Raw genomic sequence first — 24,996 nt, 5'->3', positions numbered from 1 at the left:
TAGTAATCTTTTCTCACTGCTGGTCTGTAATATTCACTGATTTGTAAGAGAATTAGAAACCTGATCTAAAAAATGACCTGCTCTGCCCCAATCACCATGGTAATGTGCAAAAAGTTAACCTTTTTCTATGTTGAAATGTTGATGAGCTTTCCTTGATCTTAGAAGTTTAAGTGGGCAGTTTATAACACATCTGTTTACAGCCTGGTACTCGTTAACACCTTTCTGGGATTTTGGGAAACTGAATCTAATTATAAACTGTCAACAGTGAAGAAATGGCAATTTAGTTTCAATGATATGGAGATGCCAGCATTGGACTGGGGGTAAACACAGTAAGAAGTCTCATAACACCAGGTTAAAGCTCAATAGTTTTATTTGGTAGCGCAGTCAAGTTTCAAGTCAGGGTTGTGAATGGTCTGGAGAGGAACTTCCAGGATATTTCTTTGTGTTTGTTGCCCTTGTCCTTCTCAATGATCGTGGTTATGGGTTTGGAAGGTGCTGTGTAACAAACATCATTTGAAGACACTGAAACAGAATGTAGCAGACATTTCATTTTTATTGCGTAATTATTTGTATACTGAAATGTTCATAATTTTGCAATCCTTTTATTATTTTATACTTTATTTTAACTGCTTCCGTGTTTTATTTGCCATCGAGTCAGAGATTTACAGCATGAAAACAGGCCTTTTGGCCCAACTTGTCCATGCCACCCTTTTTTTAAAACCTCTAAGCTAATCCCAATTGTCTGCATTTGGTCTATATCCCTCTATACCCATCTTACCCATGTAACTGTCTAAATGCTTTTTAAAAGACAAAATTGTATCCGCCTCTACTACTACCTCTGGCAGCTTGCTCCAGACACCACCTTGTGTGTGAAAAAATTGCCCCTTTGGACACTTCTGCATCTCTCCACTCTTATTTTAAACCTATGCCCTCTAGTTTTAGACTCCTCTACCTTTGGGAAAAAATATTGACTAGCTGATCTATACCTCTCATTACTTTATATAGACCTATATAAGATCACCCCTCAGCCTTCTTTGCTCCAGAGAAAAAAGTCCCAGTCTATCCAGCCTGTCCTTATAAATCAAACTATCAAGTCCCGGTAGCATCCTAGTAAATCTTTTCTCCACTCTTTCGAGTTTAATAATATTCTTTCTATAATAGGGTGACCAGAACTGTACGCACTATTCCAAGTGTGACTGTACCAATGATTTGTACAACTTCAACAAGACATCCCAACTCTTGTATTCAATATTCTGACCAATGAAACCAAGCATGCTGAATGCCTTCTTCACCACTCTGTCCGCCTGTGACTCCACTTTCAAAGAGTTATGAACATGTACCTCTCAATCTCTTTGTTCTGTAACTCTCCCCAATGCCCTACCATTAACTGAGTAAGTCCTGCCCGGTTCAATCTATCAAATGCATCACCTCGCATTTATCTAAATTAAGCTCCATCTGCCATTCGTCAGCCTACTGGCCCAATTGATCAAGATCCCGTGGCAATCGGAGATAACTTTCTTCACTGTCCACTATGCCACCCATCTTGGTCTCATCTGAAAACTTACTAATCATGCCTCCTATATTCTCATCCAAATCATTAATATAAATGACAAATAACAGTGGACCCAGCACTAATCCCTGAGGCACATTCTTGGTCACAGGCCTCCAGTTTGAAAAACAACCCTTTACAACCACCCTCTGGCTTCTGTCAAGAAGCCAATTTTGTATCCATTTCGATATCTCACCCTGGATCTCGTGAGATTTAATCTTATGCAACAACCTACCATGCGGTACCTTCTCAAAGGCCTTGCTAAAACCCATGTAGACAACATCACTATCCTCACTGCACTATCCTCATCTACCTTCCTGGTTATCCCTTCAAAAAACTCAATCAAATTTGTGGGACATGATTTTCCAGTCACAAAGCCATGCTGACAGTTCCTAATCAGTACTTGCATGTCTAAATGTCTGTGGATCCTTTCTCTCAAAATATGTTCCAACAATGTAGCCACCACAGATGTGAGACTCATTGGCCTGTAGTTCCCAGGCTTTTCCCTGCAGCTCTTTTTAATCAAAGGCACAGCATTTGTCACCCTCCAATCTTCAGGAACCTGACCCCTGACAATCGATGATTCAGATATCTCTGCTGGGGACCTGCAATTTCCTCCCTAGCCTCGCACAATATCCTGGGGTACACTTCAGGTCCCGGGGATTTATTTACCTTGACGCAAATTAAGACTTCCAGCAACTCCTCCTCTGTAATATGTACAGTCCTCAAGACATTACTATTTATTTCCTCAAGTTCTCTTAACATCCATGCTTTTCTCTTCAGTAAATATTGATGAGAAATATTCATTTAGGATTTCACCCATTTCTTGTGGATTCACACATAGATGATCTTGTTGAGCCTTAGGAGGCTCTACTCTTTCCCTTGTTACTCTTCTGCCCTTTATGTGTTTGTAAAAGCTCTTTGGATTCTCCTTTCGCATTACCTGCCAAAACAATCTTGTGTCCCCTTTTTGCCCTTCTGATTCCTCCCTTAACTCTACTCCTACATCCTGTATACTCTTCAAGGGATTCATTTGATCCCTGCTGCCTATGCATGTCATGTCTCCTTTTTTTTGACCAGGGCAGCAATATCCCGAGTCATTCCAGGGTTTCCTACTTCTGCTTGCCTTGCCTTTCACTCTTAAGAGGAATGTGCTTACCCTGAATCCTGATTAGCACACTTTTGAAAGCTTCCCACTTACGTCCCTTTGCCTTCCCACAGACTCCCCCGATTAACTGTTAAAAGTTCCTGCCTGATGCCATCAAAATTGGCCTTGCCCCAATTTAGAATTTTAACTTTTGGACTAGACCTATCATTCTCCACAGCTTTCTTAAAACTAATAGAATTATGGTCACTGGTCCCAAAGTGATCCCTCACTAACACTTCTGTCACTTGCCCTTCCTTATTTCCCAAGAGGAGGTCAAGCTTTGCCCCTTCTCTCGTCAGGCCATCCACATACCAAATGAGACATTTATCCATGACACATTCAACAAATTTCTCTCTATCCAAGCCTTTAATAATATGGCTGTCCTCGTCAATGTTGGGAAAGTTAAAATCTTCCACTATTACCACACTAGTTTTCTTGGAGCTAGCGGTAATCTCCTTACATATTTGCTCCTCAATTTCCTGCTGACTATTGGGGGGGCTATAGTACAACCCTATCAGTGATTTCCCTCTTCTTATTTCTCAGTTCTACCCATATAGACTCAGTAGCCGAACCCGCAAATATATCCCTTCTCAGTACTGCTGTGATGTTTTCTCTAATCAAAAGTGTAACTCCTCCTCCTCTCTTACCTCCAGTTTTATCTTTCCTATAGCACCTGCACCCTGGAACATTGAGCTGCTGGTCCTGTCTTTCCCTTAGCCATGTTTCAATAATTGCTATAATATCCCATTCCCATGTACCCATTCATGCCCTGAATTCATCTGCATTGATGTGGATATGCCGGCATTGGACTGGGGTAAACACAATAAAAAGTCTGACAACACCAGGTTTAAGTCCAACCAATTTATTTGATAGTAAACTCACTAGCTTTCGGGTTAGTCCCTTCAGGTGAATGGAGAGTTCTGGCCTCAGACAGAGCAGTTTTCTGTGCTTTATATGCTCTGTCTGAGGCCAGAACTCTCCATTCACCTGACGAAGGGACTAACCCGAAAGCTAGTGAATTTACTATCAAATAAATCGGTTAGACTTAAACCTGGTGTTGTCAGACTTCTTACTTCATCTGCATTGCCAGTCAGGCCTCTTGCATTGAAACAAATACAGTTTAATCTGGACTTCCTCTGCTCTCTATCTTGCTTTTGCCTGCTCTATCTGGTACTAGGATTACTAACATTGCCTTTACTACTTAATGTACTCTCTTTAACTTCTGTGTGCTGTCCTCAACCTTCTCTTCTGTCTTCCACTACTTTGGATCCCACTGCCCTGCCAAACTAGTTTAAACTCTTCTGAGTGGCTCTAGCAAATCTCTCCGCTGGGATGTTAGTCCTCATCCAGGATATTAGTCCCTGTCCAGTTCAGGTGTAACCTGTCCCTCTTGAACAAGTCACCCCTTCCCCAGAAAAGATCCCAATGATCCAAAAATCTAAATCCCTGCCCCCTGCACCAGCTCTCAAGCCATGCATTCATCTACTTAATCTTCCTATTCCTACTCTCAGTAGCATGTGGCGCCAGTAGTAGTCCAGATATTACTATCTTTGAGGTCCTGTACTTTATATACTCTCTATATTCACACTTCAGGACCTCATCCCTTTTCCTACTTATGTCATTGGTACCAATATGTATAATGACCTCTGGTTGCTCACCCTTCCTCTTAAGAATGTCCTGCAATTGCTCAGAGATGTCCTTGACTCTGATACCAGGGTGGCAACACACCATCCTGAATTGTATTGTTATCCCAATTCAATTCAGCCCCATCACTATGATGAGTTTTAAATAAATCTAATCACATAATTAGAAGTTAGGAGATTGTATAAGGCATTTCCTGAGATTTAGTGGATCAAATGAATACATACATTGGTTCTATCTTGAATGCATACTTTGGTTCTGTCATCTCAAAAGAGGACACAAATTGGAAATGTTGGAGAATGCAAGGTTTAGTGAGAGGGAAGAACTGAGGGAGATCAATATTAGTAGAGAAATGGTGCTGGGAAAATTGATGGCGTTGAAGGTGGATAAATCCCCAGGGCCTGATAATCTGCATCCCAGAGTACTTAAGGAAGTGGCTCAAGAAATAGTGGATGCATTGGTGGTCATCTTCCAGGATTCTATAGACTCTGGAACAGTCCCTTGCATTGTCCAACATTTCTGGCTTCCATTTTGTGTCCTCTTTTGATTAGATTAGATTATGTGGTGGATATGGATTTTAGCAAAGCATTTGATAAGGTTCCCCATGGTAGGCTACTGCAGAAAATGCAGATGCATGGGATTGAGGGTGATTTAGCAGTTTGGATCAGGAATTGGCTAGCTGATAGAAGACAGAGGGTGGTGGTTGATGGGAAATATTCAACCTGGACTTCAGTTACAAGTGGTGTACCTTAGGGATCTGTTTTGGGGCCACTGCAGTTTGTCATTTTTATAAATGATCTGGATGAGGGTGTAGAAGGGTTAGCAAATTTGCTGACGACACCAAAGTTGGAGGAGTTGTAGACAGTGAGAATGGATGTTACAGTTTGCAGAGGGACATAGATAAGCTGCAGCGCTGGGCTGAGACATGGCAAATGGAGTTTAATGCAGAAAAGTGTGAGGTGATTCACTTTGGTAAGAGTAACCGGAGTACAGAATATAGGGCTAATGGAAGGACTCTTAGTAGTGTTGACGAGCAGAGAGATCTCAGTGTACATGTGCATAGATCCCTGAAAGTTGGCACCCAGGTTGATAAGGTTGTTAAGAAGGTGTATGGTGTGTTAGCTTTTATTGGTAGAGGGATTGAATTTCAGAGCCGTGAGATCATGTTACAACTGTACAAAACTCTGGTGCAGCCACACTTGGAGTATTGCGTATAGCTCTGGTCGCTGCATTATAAGAAAGATGTGGAGGCAGTGGAAAGGGTGCAGAGGAGGTTTAGCAGGATGTTGCCTGGTGTGGTGGGAAGGTCTTATGAGGAAAGGCTGAGGGACTTGAGGTTATTTTTGTTGGAGAGAAGAAGGTTAAGAGGTGACCTAATTGAGGCATACAAGATGATCAGAGGGTTAGATAGGATGGACAGTGAGAGCTTTTTCCTTGGATCGTGATGGCTAACACGAGGGGACATAGCTTTAAATTGAGGGGTGGTAATTATAGGATGGATGTCAGAGGTAGGTTCTTTACTCAGAGGGTAGTAAGGGCGTGGAATGCCCTGCCTGCAGCAGTTGTGGACTCGCCAACTTTAAGGGCGTTCAAATAGTCAGTGGATAGGCATATGGATAACATTGGAATAGTTTAGGTTTGAGGGTCATTAGATTGGTTCCACTGGTCGGCGCAACATTGAGGGCCGAAGGGCCTGTACTACGCTGTAATGTTCTAGATTTATTTAAAACTTGTCACGTTAGGCAGAAGGCTAAAGCGCAGGACCTCGAAGGTCATAATACCTGGACTACTACTGGTGCCACATGCTGTTGAGAGTAGGAATTGGAAAATTAGGAGGGTAGCTAATGTCACTTCAATATTCAAAAAGGAGGTAGAGAGAAAACAGGGAATTATAGACCAGTAAGCTTAACATCAGTAGTGAGGAAAATTCTTGAATCCATTATCAAGGACTTTATAGCAGAGAATTTAGAAAGCAGTGGCAGGATCAGACAGAGCCAGCATGGATTAATGAAGTGTAAATCATGCTTGACAAATCTGTTGCAATTCTTTGAAGATGTAACTAATATTGTTGATAAGGGGGAGTCAGTCAGTGTAATATATTTGGACTTTCAGAAAGCATTTGACAAAGTCCTGCATAATCATGCGAGATAAAAGCGCATGGGATTGGGGGAAGTGTATTGAGATGGATAGAAAACTGGTTGGCAGAGAGGAAACAAAGAGTATGAATTAGTGGGTGCTTTTCAGATTGATAGCAGTAACTAATGGGGTGCCACAGGGACAATATATATTAACGATTTGGATGAGGGAACAAAATATAACACCTCAAAGTTTGCAGATGCTACCAAGTTGGGTGAACTGTGATGAGGATGTAGAGATCCTTCAGAATGTTCTGGACATATTGGGTGAGTGGGCAAATCAATGGCAGATGCAAAATAATTTGCATAAATGTGAGGTTATTCACTTTCAAAACACAATGGCAGATTGCTACCTAAATGGCTGTAAATTTGGAGAGGGGAGTGTGCAACAGGACTTGGATGTCCTTGTGCACCAGTTACTGAAGGTAAGCGTGCAGCTTCGGCAGGCAGTAAAGGCAAATGACATCTGTTGGCCTTCATCACGAGAGATTTTGAGTACAGGAGCAGGGATGTTTTGTTGCAGTTCTACGGGGCCTTGGTGAGGCCACATGTACAGCATTGTGTGCAGTTTTGGTCTCCTTTCCTGAGGAAAGATGTTCTTGCTGTTGAGGAAGCGCAGTGAAGATTTACCAGGCTGATTCCAGGGATGGCAAGACTGATGTATGAGGAGAGATTGACTAGGTTAGAATTGTTTTCACTGGAGTTCAGATGAATGAGGGGGGATCTCATAGAGACTTATAATATTCCAACAGGACTAGACAGGGTAGATGCAGGGAGGATATTCCAGAGGAACAGTCTGAGGATTCAGGGTAGATCACTTAGGATGGAGGTGAGGAGATATTTCTTCACCCAAAGAGTGGTGAGCTTGTGGAATTCATTACTACAAGAAGTAGTTGATGCCAAAACATTGAATGTATTCAAGAGGTGGCTGGATATAGCATTTGGGGCGAATGGGATCAAAGGTTGTGGTGGAAAAAGAGGATTAGGCTATTGAGTTGGATGATCAACCATGATCGTAATGAATGGCAGAGTCGGCTCGACAGGCCAAATGGCCTTCTCCTGGTCTGCTCGTCTATATTTCTATGTGTCAGAATTGCTACCAGAATTCAGATTCTGAAGGCCATGCTGATCATGTCTATGATTCTTGTTTCTCAGGGACTGGAGGGAGAGGACGATGGTGCTATTAGCATGCTTTCTGATAATACCGCCAAACTTACATCAGCGGTCAGGTTAGTACTCGTGAAAAAATATTACATCCGTCAGTCTGTATTTTTCAGAGTTAGTATTTGTAGACCAACTTTTTTAGAAACATGTGGAGATTGTTGTTTATTGTCAGAAGTGCTACTTCCACTCTATAGATAAAAAAAACTTCTAAAATTAAACAAGGATACACACTTCATTGTGAAATAAATTATTTCATAGACGGCTCAGCGATGCATGATAGCAACCAACTCTAAATAGCCAGATAGGCTGTGAATAGCAATTTATGAGTGGATTACAGAAACATAGAAAATAGGAGTGGGAGAGTCAATTACAAGGGGGCACATGTTCAAGGTATGCTGGGCAAGATTTTCACGCAGGGTGGTGGGTACCTGGAACATGCTGCCAGAGGAGGTGGTGGAAGCAGGCACATTAGCAATATTTAGAGGCATCTGGAAGGGTACATGAATAGGGAGGGAGTAGAGGAAAACAGACCAAGTAAGGGCAGAAGTTTTTTTTGTTTAATGAGGGTATCATGATCGGCATGGGCTTGGAGGGCCAAAGAGCCTGTTTCAATGCTGTAATTTTCTTTGTTTGTTCTTTGTTCTCATTGTTTGCCTCTCTTATATAAAGCTCAGCTGGGCTGAGATGACTCACACATCAGTTGGGTTTCAAACAGAAGAATGCAATAGTAATAGAGATGTGGAGAGGAAATGGCAAAGCAGATTATGAATAGGTCACTGGGTAGTTATCATGGGTAACTTTAACTTTCCAAATATTGATTGAAACTTTTATAGGTCGAATAGTTTGGATCGGGCACTTTTTGTACAGTGTGTGCAGGAGGGTTTTCTGACACAATATGTGGATAAGCCAACAAGAGGTGGGGCCACGTTGGACTTGGTACTGGGTAATGAACCAGGCCAAGTGTTAGATTTGTTTGTGGGAGAGCACTTTGGAGATGGTGACCACAATTTGGTGTCTTTCAATATTGCAGTGGAGTGGGATAAGGTCACATGGCAGGGCAAGGTTTATAATTGGGGCAGGGATAATTATGATGCGATTAGGCAAGAATTAAGGAGCGTAAGATGGGAACAGAAACTGTCAGATATGGGCACAAATGAAAAGTGGAGCTTGTTCAAGGAACAAATACTGTGTGTCCTTGATAGGTTTGTCTCTGTCAGGCAGGGAGGAAATGGCCGAGTGAGTGAACCATGGTTCACAAAGGAGGTTGAGTGTCCTGTCAAGAGGAAAAAGGAAGTGTATGTAAGGATGAGAAAACAAGGTTCATTGGGTCACTTAAGGGTTACAAGGTAGCAAGGAATGAGTTAAAAAAGGGCTTAGGAGAGCTAGGAGGGGGCATGAGAAGTCCTTGGCGGGTCAAATCAAGGAAAACCCCAAGGCTTTTTATTCTGATGTGAGAAATAAAAGAATAAAAGGGTGAGATTAGGGCCGGTCAGGGATAGTAGTGGGAGCTTGTGCACAGAATCAGAAGAGAAAGGTGAGGTGTTGAATCAGTACTTTTCTTCAGTGTTCACTAAGGAGAGGGGCCATGTTTTTGAGGATGACTGTGTGACACAGGCTGATGGAATGGAGGAGGAGATGTTCTGAGGGAAGATGTATTAGCCATTTTGAAAAACCTGAGGGTCGATAAGTCCCCTGGGCCAGATGGGATTCATCCTAGGATACTTTGGGAGGTAAGTGATGAGATTGTGGAGCCTTTAGCTTTGATCTTTGGGTTCTCACTGTCCATGGGGATTGTGCCAGAGGACTGGAGAGTGGCGAATGTTGTTCCTCTGTTCAAGAAAGTAAATAGGAATGACCCCGGTAATTACAGGTCAGTTAGTCTTTCTTCGGTGGTTGGTAAGTTAATGGAAAAGGTCCTGAGAGATAGGATTTATGACCATTTAGAAAGATGCTGCTTAATCTGGGATCGTCAGCACGCATTTGTGAGGGTTAAGTCTTGCCTCACAAATTTGATTGAATTCTTTAAGGAGGTAACTAAGTGTGTAGATGAAGGTAGAGCAGTTGATCTCATGTACATGGATTTTATTAAGGCATTTGATAAGATTCCCCATGGTAGGCTCATGAAGAAGGTGAGGAGGTGTGAGATAGAGGGAAATTTGGCCGATTGGATAAGTTACTGGCTATCTCATAGAAGACAAAGGGTGGTAGTGGAGGGAAAATTTTCAGAGTAGAGGCCATTTACTAGTGGTGTACCGCAGGAATCAATGCTGGGTCCTCTGCTTTTTGTGATTTCTTTTTTACCAATGACTTGGAAGAGGGGGCTGAAGGATGGGTCAGTAAATTTGCTGATGACACCAAGATTGGTGGAGTAGTGGATGAGGTGGAGGGTTGTTATAGGCTACAAAGAGACATTGATAGGATGCAGAGCTGGGCTGAAAAGTGGCAGATGGAGTTTAACCCTGATAAGTGCGAGGTGATTCATTTTGGTCGGACAAACTTGAATGTGGGTTACAGGGTCAATGGCAGTGTTCTGAGGAATGTGGAGGAACAGAGAGATCATGGGGTTCATATCCACAGATCTCTGAAGGTTGCCACTCAAGTGGATAGAGCCGTGAAGAAGGCTTATAGTGTATCAGTGTTTATTAACAGGGGGTTTGAGTTTAAGAGTCGTGGGGTTATGCTGCAACTGTACAGGACCTTGGTGAGACCACATTTAGAATATTGTGTGCAGTTCTGGTCATCACGCTATAAGAAGGATGTGGAAGCATTGGAGAGAGTGCAGAGGAGATTTACCAGGATGCTGCCTGGTTTGTGGGTATCTCTTATGAGGAAAGGTTGAGGGAGCTAGGGCTTTTTAGAGCGGAGGAGGATGAGAGGCGACTTAATAGAGGCTTATAAGATGATGAGGAGGATAGAGAGAGTGGAGTTCAGAGACTGTTTCCTCGGGTGGATGTAGTTATTTACTAGTGGGCATAACTATAAGGTTCATGGTGGGGGACATAGGAGGGATGTCCGAGGTAGATTCTTCACTCAGAGGGTGGTTGGGGTGTGGAATACACTGCCTGCTGTGATAGTGGAGTCGGACACTTTAGGAACTTTCAAGCAGTTATTGGATAGGCATATGGAGCACACCAGAATGATAAGGAGTGGAATAGTTTGGTCTTGGGTTTGGCCATAGCTCGGCACAACGTTGAGGGCCGAAGGGCCTGTACTGTGCTGTACTGTTCTATGTTCTATTTTACACGTTTTGCCTCTAATTAGGCTTCAAGTGATCGACAGATCACTGCCACTCAGCTATTTGGATGGGACAGCTCCTTTTACTAACTAACGAGACCACTGAACTAATAACTGAAAAAAGAAAAAACAGGAAAAGTAGATTTACCACTCACATCTTTAATTACCACAGTGCTCCAAGTTTCAATCCCACTCTGGCTGCCTCACTTGTGTGCTCTCCCACTCACGTGTGCAAAGCTTCTTTAAAAATCTTGCTTCCCATCTTGTTCTCCCCGCTAACCATACCACCCCCCACCTCAGCATCCACTTCATAGAACCCTACAGGTCAGATAGAGGCTCTTCGGCCCATTGACCACAATCCCACCCAGGCCCTACCCCCATATCCCTACATATTTTACCCACTAATCCCTCTAACCTATGCATCTCAGGACACTAAGGGGCAATTTAGCATGGCCAATCAACCTAACCCGCACATCTTTGGACTGTGGGAGGAAACTGGAGCAGACAAGAGGAAAATGTGCAAACTCCACACAGACAGTGACCCAATCCAGGAATTGAACCAGGACCCTGGAGCTGTGAGGCAACAGTGCTAACCGCTGTGTTACTGTGCCGTACTTCACTAGGTCACATGTCTCAGGTTGTCCTTTGATATTCTGCACCTTTGTTCTGCCATTTGCACATTCCAGTCTCTTAATGGGCTGCTGTTGGTACCATTCTCAGCCTTTAATCCCACCATTTATATTCCCTTTGTCTTTTTGTCTATGACATCTTTGTCAATTGCACCCTGCACCCTAACAGTCTAAATCTCCTATTTTGTTTGTTTTCAGCTTTGACCAAGGGCCATCCAGACTTGAAATGTTAGCTCTATTCTCTCTCCACAGCCTCTGTCAGACCTGTTGAGATTTTCTAGCATTTTCTATTCTTGTTTTAGATTCCAGCATCCACAGTACTTTTCATTTATCTTACGGTAAAATTTAGCTGGTTATGGACAAAGACATAGACAAGTTGCAAAAAAAAGTTTTGGATGGGAGAGAGTGGATTTTAGTAAAGTAAGGCAGGATCTGACCAAGGTACATAGAAGAGCAATGGAGGGGGTGTTCAAAAAGGAAACAGGGAGAGCATAAGCTCTCTTAGGAAAGTAAAGATGGGATATGGCTGGTAAAAGTAGGGAAAATCACAGGATGCTCTACAAATATAGAAAGAGGATAACCAGGGAAAGAATAGGGCCAACTGTGAACCAAGGGGGCAATGTGGGTGGAGCCAGGGGACATTGGTAGAATGTTGAACAAATATTTCACATCCACCTTCACCCAAGAGATTGAGGAATTCAGGGAGTGAGATGGCAAGGTCTTGAGCAAATTGACACGGAAAAGGGCATTGAAGATGTTGACAGGCTTAAAAGTGGACAAATCTCCAGGTCTGACTGAATTGTGTCGTAGACTGCTGTGGGAGGCAAGAGAAGCAATTTGCAGGGGCTCTGACCCAAATTTTGATTCCTGTCTGGCTAGGGGGGAGGTGCCAAACAACTGGAGAACAGGTAATGTGGTTCCACTATTTAAGAAGATTTGTAGCGATAAGCCAGGAACCACAGACCAGTGAGTCTCATGTCAATAGTACGGAAACTATTGGAGAAACTTCTGAAGGAGAACATTTATCTCCACTTGGAGAGGCAAGACTTGATCAGGGATAATCAGCATGGTTTTGTAGAGGAAGTCATGTCTAACAAATTTGATTGAATTTTTTGAGAAAGTGACCAGAGATTATAAATGAGGGTAGTACAATCCATGTAGATTATATGGGTTTCAGCAAACCCTTTGACAAGGTCCCACATGAGAGACTTATAAAGAAGGAAAATGCACATGGAATAAAGGGTAATTTGATAAAGTGGATTCAACATTGGCTTAGTTGTAGGAAACAAGAGAGTTAGTGACTGGAAACTAGTGTCCAGTAGTGCACCACAGGTATCTGTGCTGGGTCCTATTATTTGTCATTTATTTAAATTACATCAATGACTATGTGGAGAGGTAGGATGAATAAGTTTGCGGATGACATAAAGATTGGGTGGCCAACAGTGAGGTTGAGTGTCTTGGGCTACAAGAAGATACAATCAGGCAGGATGGTTAAATGGGTAGATAAGTGGCAGGTGGAATTTAACCCTGAAAAGTATGAGATGATAAACTTCAGAAGGAGTAATTTGACAAGGAAGTACTTAATGATCGGCATGACATGAGGAGGTTCTGTGGCATTTTTGTCCCTAAATCTTTGAAGGCGGAAGGGCATGTTAATAGGATGAAGGCAAAAGGGATACTGGCCTTTATCAATCAAGTCATAGATTTCAAAGCAGGAAGGTCATGCTGTAGATGTATAGAACTTTGGTGAGGCCACATTTGGAGTACTGTGTGCAGTTCTGGTCGCTCCATTATTATTGTATCTAAGCAGGTACAGAGGAGATTCACGAGGAGACTGCCTGGAGTGGAATATTTAAGTTATGAAGATAGGTTGGATATAGAACATAGAACAGTATAGCATAGTACAGTACAGGCCCTTTGGCCCTTGATGTTATGCCGCTCTATGTCCGAACCCAAGATCAAGCTATCCGACTCCCTATCATTCTGATGTGTTCCATGTGCCTATCCAATAACCACTTGAAAGTTCTTAAAGGATATACTTGGATTGTTTTCATTGGAGCAGAGGAGATTGAGAGGCATGGACAGAGTAGGAAAAGAGCAGCTGTTTCCCTCAGTTGAAGGGTCAGTTACAAGGGGTCAAGGTGAGGGGCAGGAGGGAGGACGTGAGGAAAAATGTTTTTATCTAGAGGATGGTGGTGGTCTGGGATGCACTCCCTGGGAGGGTGGTGGATGCTACACATACTTTAAAAGTACCTGGATGAGCATTTAGCCTTGAATGTTATGATGTGCTATGAGCCAAGTGCTGGTGAATAGGATTAGGTGTGGGGTCAGGTATTTCTTACGTGTCATTGCAGATTCAAAAGGATGAAGGGCCTCTTCTGCACTGTATGTATGATTCTATGATCATGACTGATATCCAACTCTGTAATCTGTTCCCTTTTCCACACATATGCTTTGATTCCGTTAGCACCAAGAGCAATATCTAACTCTTTCTTTAAAACATACAGAACAAAATTTCCACCCAAAATTTAGAAGTGTCATAATGGCAAGAAAACTGGAGTTTTCTGCACTAGTCACTTACCTCTCAATCTTTTGACACTTAGTGCAATGAAAGAGTCTCCATGCAAATCATGCCAGCATGGAGTCTCTAGCCATCTGACTTGTGCAAAGTGGCTGCAGCTTTACACTGTAAACAAGGGGGAGCTGCATTTAAATGGTAACGATGCAGTCACAACCAGGAAGGTGGCACCTCTGAGAGCAACGCCACAATTTATTGAGGGAAAGTTGGGATGGCTACTGGACACCATGAAGGAGAGGAGAGCCATCCTCTTGCCCCAAGATGGTCAGTAAACTGGGGGTTGGGCCGACAATGCAGCCTGGGAAGTGGTGGCAGCGGCTGTCAGTGCCTGTGCACTAACACAAAGGACCAGCATCCAGTCCAGAAAGAAAGTGAATGATCTCGTTTGGGCAGCAAATGTGAGTGTCCATCCCATTCTGGTATCTGTCCTGTCAGTTGCGCTTGGAATGTCCACGTTGATACACTCCCTGTTCAGACCCGACCCTCTAGCATCTTCCTGCAACCAATCTGGCACCCCTGTCGCAATCCCAGATTGCTGAGGCACGGTCCTGAAAGACACCACCTGATTCACCCCCAACACTCCTGACACTCCAAGCCCGTCCACACATCAGGCTTTCAATGCCCTGCTTTGTACCCGCAGGCAAAGATGGCCCATATTAGTAGGGAGCGGGAAAAGACCAATGGTGGGATCTGCAAGCTGTGTCTCTGGACACCTTTTAGGAGCATGCTATGTAGCTGTCAGGGGAAGCTAAGGATAGAACCATGACCAACAGCCAGGTCTGCGAGTGCCACAGAAGTGAGGACCCACAAAACCTTCACTCTTATGACCTATTTCAAGCAAATTGCAATCTACCCAGATACTTGTCCCTCCCTTGCATTGAACCATATGACTTTCAGGAGATGACCCCAATGAGGTGGGCCTGTCATGAGTTGGTGCCTCCCCAGTGTAGACACCCCCCCCTCCCGTGTTGACTCCCATGACTACACTGGAGAGAAGGTCTAAGGAAACCTCACAGGAAAGTCCAGAAGAATCCTTAAGGAAAGCATCGACCTGTCGAAACAGACATTACACGCACTGTCCACCAGCTCAGATACAGTCACTTGGGCGGGATGTTGCTGGTGAGCACCCCACAGCTGCAAATGCACATCAGGTGGAGGCGGGAACATCTGAGGCAGGCAGTGGTCTCCCACAGCCAAGAAAAAAACTGGCTACCAGCCAGGTACCGGGCTGCTGTGATCAGTTCTCCTGATGTTGCTGGAGATGCAGAGTCAGAGCCAGGGATTGCAGGAGGGCTGTCAGCAATGTTCAGCAACTGCAAGGCTGTTTGGAGGAGTCTTGCAGCCTTCAGGCACAGGAGGTGATGCTGACATTGTGGTACCAAGGCCAACTCTGCAAGGGAGGCTATCTCAGTGGAGAGCCTGGGGCAGGAAGTGGTCGCCATTGATGATGGGGTCCAAGGCATGACCAAATCGCAGAGGACCGTGCTGGAGACATTGATGGATGCAGCCCCCAGTACCTGAGGGCACTTTCAGTGGGCCTCAAGAGAACGGCCATTTTGTGGACTACTGCTGAGGGGGCTCCGCTGCCTGGGCTATCAAGGAATCCAAAGAATGACTAAAGGTCACAGGGCTATTGCTGAGGGAATCCAGAGCTTGGTCCAGATTCAGAAGGTCATTGCTGAGGGCTCAACCATGTTGCAGATGCATTGAGCTTCCAGGACTGGCAGAGCCAGGTGATGCTGAGGCCTCTACACCAGCTACCGCACTGTCTCATAGTGCTCCAGGGGTCCATGGGCACACAGGGGGAGGAGGAAGCACTGGAACTCATGGGGGCCTGCCACCCAAGAGCTCCTGGTAGTCCCCAGCCCTTCTGAATCCCCTTTCCCAACATGGGCAGCGGTCTGAACAGGGTGGCATGGCTACATCTGACATCCGAAGCCTCAGCAGATGCCTGCCTGCCAAGCCGTTACTGGCCGCAAGGTATGGAACACAGCTGACAACCTCCATCTTTGATATGTGCTTAGATGTAGTGGTAGACCATGTAAAGCTAAGAAGTTGTAGGGACACCAAGCGGGCACAGTTGAAGGCATGCACAAGTTAAGAGTTTTGTAATTGTCAATTTACAACTTCAATGTTATTGCACTCCACAGCTGTGACTGATCTGTCTGTGATCCGCCTCTCTATCTATCGCGTATGGTTGGGATATAGAGGTGCAGAACATTGTTCAGTGTGAGAGAGGCCCTTCAACCCACTGAGTCTATGATCCCCAGGTCCCAGCACCTGTGCCAGATCTGTGACTGCCATGGTACACCAAGCACTCACCCAAAAATACTGTTAGGGTAATGAGGTCACTGGTCCCCACCGCTGGCAGGATATGAGTAGCATGAGCCCCTCTGTTCCAGTCCCCAGCAGCCGCATGTAGGCCTACAGTGAGATAAATCCTTGGGTGGCATCCTGATCACTCAGTGGACCCAATGGCTGCCCCCCACAACAGTAGCGAACCCCCCCCCCCAACCCCCGCATTGGGCTGCATAGTGGTGCTCCAAGCCTTAATCAGACATGGGCTAGACAGAGCATTTTACCAGGCTTTTTCCCCATAGCCCACATATTTATCCCACTAATCCCCCTAACCTTGGCACACTGAGGGGCAATTTAACATGACCAATCCACCTAACCTGCACAGCTTTGAACTGTGGGGAGAAACTGGAGCACCCATAGGAAACCCATATAGACACGCGAAGAATGTGCAAACTCCGCACAGACTGTCCCCTAAGGCAGGAATCGTATCCAGGTCCCTGATGCTGTGGGGCAGCAGTGTTAGCCACTGTGCCGTCCTTCTGTTACACCAGAGTAGCATCACAGTGTGCCACATAGCGAGTCATCATCATCACTTGCCCGGACCAGAAACTCACTGGCACTGCCAAGTGAGACCCATCATCCTGGTGTGATGTCAGTGGGACCCGTGACAGTTGGTGTGGAAAAGAGGTTGGGTGGGGGTGATGCTTGCGGGAGAGGTGAAGTGGAGGTTTGAGTTGTGGGGCACAGCGCCTCCTAGTCAGAGAACTTTGTGGTTGGGAGCTCCCTCACCATCCTGCCCTGCTGGATCCTTGCAGATGCCTATCCTCTGTCCTCTGGCTCCTCTTCTGATTTGGCCTCCACATTCTCTTGAGTCTCTGTGGAGATACCAGTGCTGTATGGGGGTAGGCACATTTAGAAGTCGCACAACACCAGGTTAAAAAAGTCCAACAGGTTTATTTGGAATCATGAGATTTTGGAGCACTGCTGTTCCTGGTTGTGGAGCTCACAGCTTTCTACCAGAATGATGTGGGAGACCCTCAGTGGGCTGTACTGGAGGGCTCACCAGAACGGTCCAGACAACGGAACTACAGCTTCAGGAGCCTGATGCACTGACCAACAACAGACTAGGCAGTGTGGGTCTCAGGTCTCTGCACTGCCATCATCAGCCATGATTGCAGCAGGTAGCCTCTTATCCTTCCATGCCCTCCCAACAGCCTGGGGTAGTCCTTAAAGTCCACCTGCTGCATGTAGCTGTCATGCACGCTCCCTGGGCGGTGTGTTCACATTTTTATGATGCTCTGAAGATGGTCACACGCAATCTGAATGTTAAGTGAGTGAAACCCCTTCTCATTGATGAAGAGCACCCCTTGATAATATGGGGCCCGAAGGGTGATGTGCATTCTGTCAATAACCCTCCTGCACATGGGGCATCATAACAATGGCGTTGAAGCCTGTGACCCAGAGTCCTGTTGGTCCCGGCCCACATCAAAGTGGATGTAATGGTTTGCCCAGGCGTACAGTGCATCTCCTGGATGCACTTGTGTGCAGAAGACTTAGATGTCACAGAAGTCTCCTCAGGAAGCCTGGAAGAACCCGGTGGCATACAAGTTTAGGACTGTCCTGACTGTCACTGTCAAAGGGACAGGTGGAGAGGTGCCAGCCATGAGGACCTAGCTCAGGTGCCACATACTTTTCCTATTGAGCTTGAGTCTGTAGTGGCACAGAGCATCCAGCAGCCCATCAAAGGACATGCAGGTCCCGTAGACCCTGGGTCTCTGTCTCCGACATCCCGTAGGACCCATCCCTCCCCTCCCCCCCACCCTTGGGCCAGTAGGTGGCTACTTCCTGGCCTCCTGTCCTCCTGCTGCAGCTTCTGGCCTGGGTTGTCCTTGTTGCAACCAGCTGGCTCCCTCCTCTATCACAGCACTACTACTGCTAGTCCTACGGCTCCAGAGTGGAATCCGTATTTGCTCTCGGGGGGGAAGGGATAAGAGAGCGAGACACAGTCTGTAATGATATACGTCTCAGCTCCCTCCCCCCCGCCAACCCATGTCCCCAGGAGTCTGGACACCCTCCCCTGTACTATGCACAACCTCACTGGGCTGCCAAATGTTAGTACATCCTCATCATGGTGAGTGTGGAGAGCATATGGTGGCTATGAATGGATCCCCATTGGGAACTCTTGAAGCATAAATCTGTATGCACCTACCCGGACATCAGGTACAGTGGCTTCCAGGAGTAGCTTGCAGTTCAGGCACAGTCGAGAAGCACCCTCGTGACTATCACAAGATGTGTTGCCATTGTATGGAGCACTGCAGCGTGAGGAGCTGTGTTAACATCTGCCAAGCTCCTTTGACTGGGGAACAACTGCCAGGCCTGGTTCTTGTTACTGTTAGTGGGGCCTGGGATGGAATGTCTGCAATAAACTACAGGCTTGTTTGGTAGCGAGATGGCAGGGTAACTAGTGCGACATTAGCGGGGTTGGGACTCGACCTCATGAAACTGCCCAGGTTGCTCAGCAGCCAAAGGTAATACCTGAGGACTACCCAGACCAGCATGAACTCCCCTAATCCCCTGCATCCATGCAAGCACTCTCACTGCATCATGCACCCTGGTAGCGTCTGACACCCACCCTGCACCCTGGAGGTTAGTGCTCAGTGAATCTCGCCTCTTTGCTCCCTTTCACTACTACTGTGTCTGAGCAACACTTTTATAGAACGGTAGTGATTCGTGCTGGCATGATGTCACGCTGGAGAGGTGGAAACCATTGAGGGAGGGAGGGGGCAAGGGGCATGCATACTAAACCCATGAATTTATTGAAATCCAGTCGAATTCAAAGGCTGTGAAGCAGTTTGTACCATTAAAAAAGGGCTAGGAAGATAACAAATGGATTTTTAACATTCCACGCTACCTTCCCAGCTCGTTGTGCTGATCACTGGGCATTGTGGGTGTGATAAAATTGCGCCCACAAAGATTTTACCTCAATTGTTTTCTGTGGTAGAGAATTCCACAGGCTCATCACACTTTAGGTGAAGAAATTTCTCCTCATCTCAGTCCTAAACGGTTTACCATGTATCCTTAGATTCTGACCCCTGGTTCTGGACTTCCCTGCCGTTGGGAACATCTTTCATGCATCTACCCTGTTTAGTTCTGTTAGAATTTTGTAAGTTTCTGCGAGATTTCACCCCTCATTCTTTTGAACTCCAACAAATACCATCCTAACTGACTCAATCTCGACTTGTATGTCAGTCCTGCCATTCCAGGAATCAGTCTGGTCAGTTATGATCAGTCTTTTCTTGTTTTATTTGTATCATTTTAAGAAGAACTAGTGCATTTTGTTTAACTAATGTAAATTGCATCTTGCTGCCTTTCAGTAATGCATTGTTATTAAATTAAAGTTTCATAAAACGTTTGAAGTTAATTATCGCACAATTGCTGTGGAGTTGATTTTAAATTTTTATGTGAAGATTTGTCTTTCTTTAGAAAGTGCAATATATATTGCTGATATCATATCCTTCTCCCTTAAAGCTCTCTTCCCGAACTGCTACAGAAAAAGAGACTCATTGACCTTCATACAAATGTGGCAACAGCTGTTTTGGAGCATATTAAGGTATAACATTCTATGCTTGTTCATTTTATGGTGATTTCACTATCAAATTGTTTTGCAAATAAAGGTTTTATTTCTAATTTTGTCCCTGCTTGAAATGTTTCTGCAGTTCAGTTTGTATAACCAAAATGATCAACATAAAGGAAGCATTTGTCAAAGCTAGGAGGCTGGGAACACATGAAGCTAGTGTGAAATACAAGGAAAGTAGAAAGAAACTTAAGCAATGAGTAAGGAGGGCTAAAAGAGTCACAAAAAGTCATTTGGCCTGCAGGATTAAGGAAAATCCCAAGGCTTTTTAATACATACATAAAAAGCAAGAGGGTAGCCAGGGAGAGGGTTGGCCCACTCAAGGACAGAGGAGGGAATCTATGCATGGAGCCAGAGGAAATGGGTGAAGTACTAAATGAGTACTTTGCATCAGTATTCACCAAAGAGAAGGATGCATGATGAATTTTGGGGAAGGATGTGTAGATAGTTTGGGTCATATTGAAATCAAAAAGGAGGAGGTATTGGAGTCCTTGAGAAACGTTAAGGTAGACGAGGCCCAGGGCCTGATGGGATATTCCCCAGAATATTGAGAGAGGTAAGGGTGGAAATTGCTGGAGTCTCGAGAGAAATCTTTGTATCCTCAGTGGCTGCATAGGAGGATTGTTGTTCTTTTGTTTAAGAAGGGTAGCAAGGATAATCCAGGAATTGCAGGCCAGTAATTCTTACGTCTGTGGTAGAGAAATTATTGAAGAGGATTGTTCGAGACAGGACTTACTCTCACTTGGAAATAAATGGACCCATAGGAAGGGGAGGTCATGCGTTGCTAACTTGGTCAAACTTTTCGAGGAAGTGCTGAAGATTATTGATGAGGGTAGGGCAGTGCACGTTATCTACGTGAACTTCAATAAGGTCTTTGACAAAGTCCTTCATGGCAGATTAGCACAGAAGGTAAGGTCGCACAAGATCAGAGGTGAGCTGGCAAGATGGATACAGAACTGACTTGGTCATAGAAGACAGAAGGTAGCAGTGGAAGGATGTGTTTCTGAATGGAGAGCTGTGACAAGTGGCGTTGCTCAGGGGTCAGTGCTGGAACCTTTGCTGTTCATGGTCTATATAAATGATTTGGAGGAAAATGTAAGTGGTTTGATTAGCAAGTTTACTGTTGACATAAAGGTTGGTGGATTTGCAGATAGTGATGAAGACCATCAGAGGACACAGCAGGATGTAGATCAGTTGGAGGCTTGAGAGGAGGCATGGCAGATGGTGTTTAATCTAGTCAAATGTGAGGAAGGTCTAATACAGATGGGAAATATATAGTAAATGGCAGAACCCTTAAGGCAGAGGGCTCTGGGTGTACAGGTACACAGGTCACAAAGTGGCAGTGCAGCTGGAGAAAATAGTCAAGAAGATTTGCCTTTATCGGCCGGGGTATTGTGTTTAAAAATCGGCAAGCCGTGTTGCAGCTTTATAGAACCTTAGTTAGGCTGTACTTGGAATATAGTGTTCAATTCTGGTCGCCACACTACCAGAAAGATGTAGAGACTTTGAAGAGGGTACAGAAAAGATTTACCAGGATGTTGCCTGGTATGGAGGGCATTAGCTATGAGGAGAGGTTGGAGAAACTTGGTTTGTTCTCACTGGAATGACGAGGTTGAGGGGCAACTTGGTAGAAGTCTACAAGATTATGAAAGGCATGGACAGAGTGGATAGTCAGAAGCTTTTTCTCAGGATGGAAGAGTCCATTATGAGGGGGCACAGATTTAAGATGCGAGGGGCAAGGTTTAAAGGAGATGTACAAGGCAGATGTTTTTACACAGAGGGTGGTGGGTGCTGGGTGCTGAGAGAGGTAGTGGGAGCGGATAAGGTTGTGACTTTTAAGGGGCGTCTTGACAAATACGTGAATAGGATGGGAATAGATGAATATGGTCCCCGGAAGGGTAGGGGATTTTAGCTAAGTCAGGCAGCATGGTTGGTGCAGGCTAGGAGGGCCAAAGGGCCTGTTCCTGTGCTGTAATGTTCTTTGTTTTAAATGGCTCACAATTCAGAACTGAATTTGGCAGTCTCACTTCAAGAAACTCTGGCCAATGGGGTTGTTACATTGGTGTAATAAATTGTTCTGAATACTGAATTCCTGAATACACAGAACTTTATCTAATACAGCCTGTAATTGACATTGGGTCACTTAATGCTGATAATAGGTGCAAAAAGTAAGAAATGTTCCATTTCCAATGTTCATATCTTCCTCTTCACCACAGAAAATCTAATAGAATTGGTAAATGAATTATATGAATGATATAATTATTGTTATTTGTTGTTGTTGCTAGTTGTGTAATAATTAGCACATGTTTTCCACGTTCTTTGAATTTTTCTAATGCTCAGTGATTCTCTCGAGTGTACACAGATGTGAAGTACTCTGTTAATTCTACAACAACCTCCAGCTCCATGCACAAATTGCCCCCTTGTCCCTAATAGGCCCTACTTTTCCCCTGGTTATCCTCTTTCCCCTTAACATACTGATAGAATATCTTGGGATTTTCCCTAATCTTACCTGCCAGTGTTTTTTCATGCCTCCTCTTTGCTCTCCTAATTGCTTTCTTGAGTTCCCCCTGCACTTTCTATCTTCCAGTAAGGCTTCTGCTAATTTGCTACCTTTGTATCTGCTAAAAACCTTTCTTTCTTGTCTAGCCCTGAATATTCCTCACCGTCCAGAGTTCTCTGGATTTGCTGCTCCTACATTTCACTCTAAAGGGAATATGTTGGGCCTGTACTCACCCCATTTCCTTTTTGAAGTCTCTCCCCCACCCCCCTGCTCTGCTGTAGATTTTCCCATAAGTAGCTGTTATCAGTCTACTTTGGCCAGTTCCTGCCTTGTTTTAATAAAATCTGCCTTTCACTAATCCAAAACCATGTTTTGCAGACCATCTTTCTCCTTGTCCTTGACAAACTTGAGTCATACTGTGTTGTGGTTGTTAGCGCTAAAGTGCTCCCCTCCTGCCACCTCGTACACATTAAAGTGGACTTGAACAATTTTGTGGAGTATAAATTGTTGTCCCCTTTGAAATTTACTATTCTCACATCTGTCCTGATGACTGCAAGATGAAAAGTGTCAACATTGTCTCTTTAGCAGTATTCAAAATTGGAGATTCTCGGTTGAGACATGAAGGAAAGGAATATATATATTTATATGTATATCCTCATCAGTCGGACCATTTTATAAAGTCATTTTTTAAAATGCTTTTTACAATAGGCAATAGCTGAATTGACAAGGTGGTTCCAGATAGTCACGTGCTGGCTTCCAGAGGCTTCTAGACTGTTTCAAAATTAACAAAGGCTGACTCCTCGAATGTCTGGAGTGTAACACTCCTTGCATAGCATAAACATTCCAACCAAGCTGACACAATGATCCATCATACAGTGGGTTTGCTCCAGCCAAATTTGAACAAAATCTTTGACGTATCCTAAGCTCCAATAATGTTGCTGATAGGCTCAATGTTAATTATTCTAACACATTGATTTTAACAAGAGGACCTCATTTAATAACTATTACCTGACCAAGACTTGAGCCAACTGACTTTTTTTAATATGCTATCTTTGGACCTTATGGTCAGTCGCTGTTGAGCCCTCAATGGAAGCAGCAGCTGCAGACAAGCAGCCTGTACTGTCTACCATCTTACCATTGAGCCAGTGGCAGCAGAAAGAACTTCAGTCCTCATCAAAAATTGCAAATTGATGGAACCTTGAAACTTATGTCTCCCAGAATAATTGACATTGTGGAAATCTCGCTCTGGAAAGATGGAGAATCCTGCAGTCAGGGTTCCTCGCTGGCAATGATTCAGCTGTTAGCAAAGTTGTCATCACCCCTATAGTTTTAGACCAGCCAAACAGAAAAAGGGAATTCCAAGAAGAGGTGAGAGAAAAAACTGAATTGAGGAAATACCTTGGTGGGATTCCAAGCACTGTGTCCCAGGAAACAAGAGCAATCCAGAAAGGTTGGACAACCCATGCAATTTCAGCAAAACTCTGTCAGGTCACAGAAGGTTAAATCACCACCAGTCAGAGCCTATGGTCATCTGGAACTATGGCTAATTTACCTTACTTATTTTGTTGTTGTTCACGGTCTGTGTTTTAAATTGCGAAAGCTGCTGGTCAAAGTTGCAATGGGCGGACAAAAGTTTTGGGAGGAACATCCACCACCTCTTTTGACTCTTCCACTGTCTCTAAATTGTCAGACTGCTTGCTGAGCATCCAGTAGTGAATGAACAGAAATTTTCTCCCACTAAATATTAGGGAGATGAGAGCCATTGTCAATAGCCGATACCATGTCCATGTGGGTTTTCTTTGGGTGCTCCTGTTCCACCCACAGTCCAAAGATGTGTAGGTTCGATAAATTAGCCATTGTAAATGTATGGGATAATGGGGATAGGACGAGGAAAAAGGCCTGGATAACATATTCTGTCAGAGAATTGCTGCTGACTCGAGGGCTGAATGGTCTCTTTCTGCACTGTAGGGATTCTATGACTCACCACAAACTCTGTTCCCCAGCCACAAATCAATTCCTTTCCCTGTCTAAAACTTGACCAGACTGTTTGCAACAATGTTCCCATCTCAAACCCATGCATCTTTAAGGCCACCAATTGTAACTTTTGTAACACAGTGGCACAGTGGTTAGACTGCTGCAACACAGTGCCAGGAGCCTGGGTTCAATTCCGGCTTTGGGTCTTTGTTTGTGTGGAGTGTGCACCTGCGTGGGTTTCCTCCAGGTACTCCAGTTTCCTCCCACCGTCCAAAGATATGCAGGTTAGGTTAATTGGCCATGATAAATTGACTCTAGTGTCAGGGGGATTAGCTGGCTAAATATGTAGGGGTACGGATAATAAGGCCTGGGTGGGATTGTGGTTGGTGCAGACTCGATTGGCTGAATGGCGTCCTCCTGCACTGTAGGGATTCTATGACTAATAAATAAATTTTAATTTTTTAAACTTTAAATTTAGAGGCAGTGTGAATGAGAATTGCAACAACAAATGAT

At 44.5% G+C, this 24,996-nt stretch overlaps 1 protein-coding gene across 2 annotated transcripts in view; it reads left to right on the top strand.

The window, feature by feature from the left end:
- scfd1 (sec1 family domain containing 1) overlaps window positions 1-24,996 on the top strand; it is a 262,452-nt gene that overhangs the window by 112,993 nt on the left and 124,463 nt on the right. For both annotated transcript variants that reach the window (XM_080202894.1, XM_080202895.1), the window contains exons 13-14: window positions 7,628-7,701; window positions 19,904-19,985. In XM_080202894.1, the coding sequence (XP_080059020.1) occupies window positions 7,628-7,701; window positions 19,904-19,985 (156 nt within the window). The remainder of the gene's footprint in view (window positions 1-7,627; window positions 7,702-19,903; window positions 19,986-24,996) is intronic.

This window comes from Carcharhinus amblyrhynchos, chromosome 14, assembly GCF_965287045.1.
Source record: "Carcharhinus amblyrhynchos chromosome 14, sCarAmb.v2.hapA, whole genome shotgun sequence".
Taxonomy (NCBI): Eukaryota; Metazoa; Chordata; class Chondrichthyes; order Carcharhiniformes; family Carcharhinidae; genus Carcharhinus; species Carcharhinus amblyrhynchos.
Note: the sequence above shows the minus strand (reverse complement) of the source record. Positions and strands in the feature narration are given on the sequence as shown.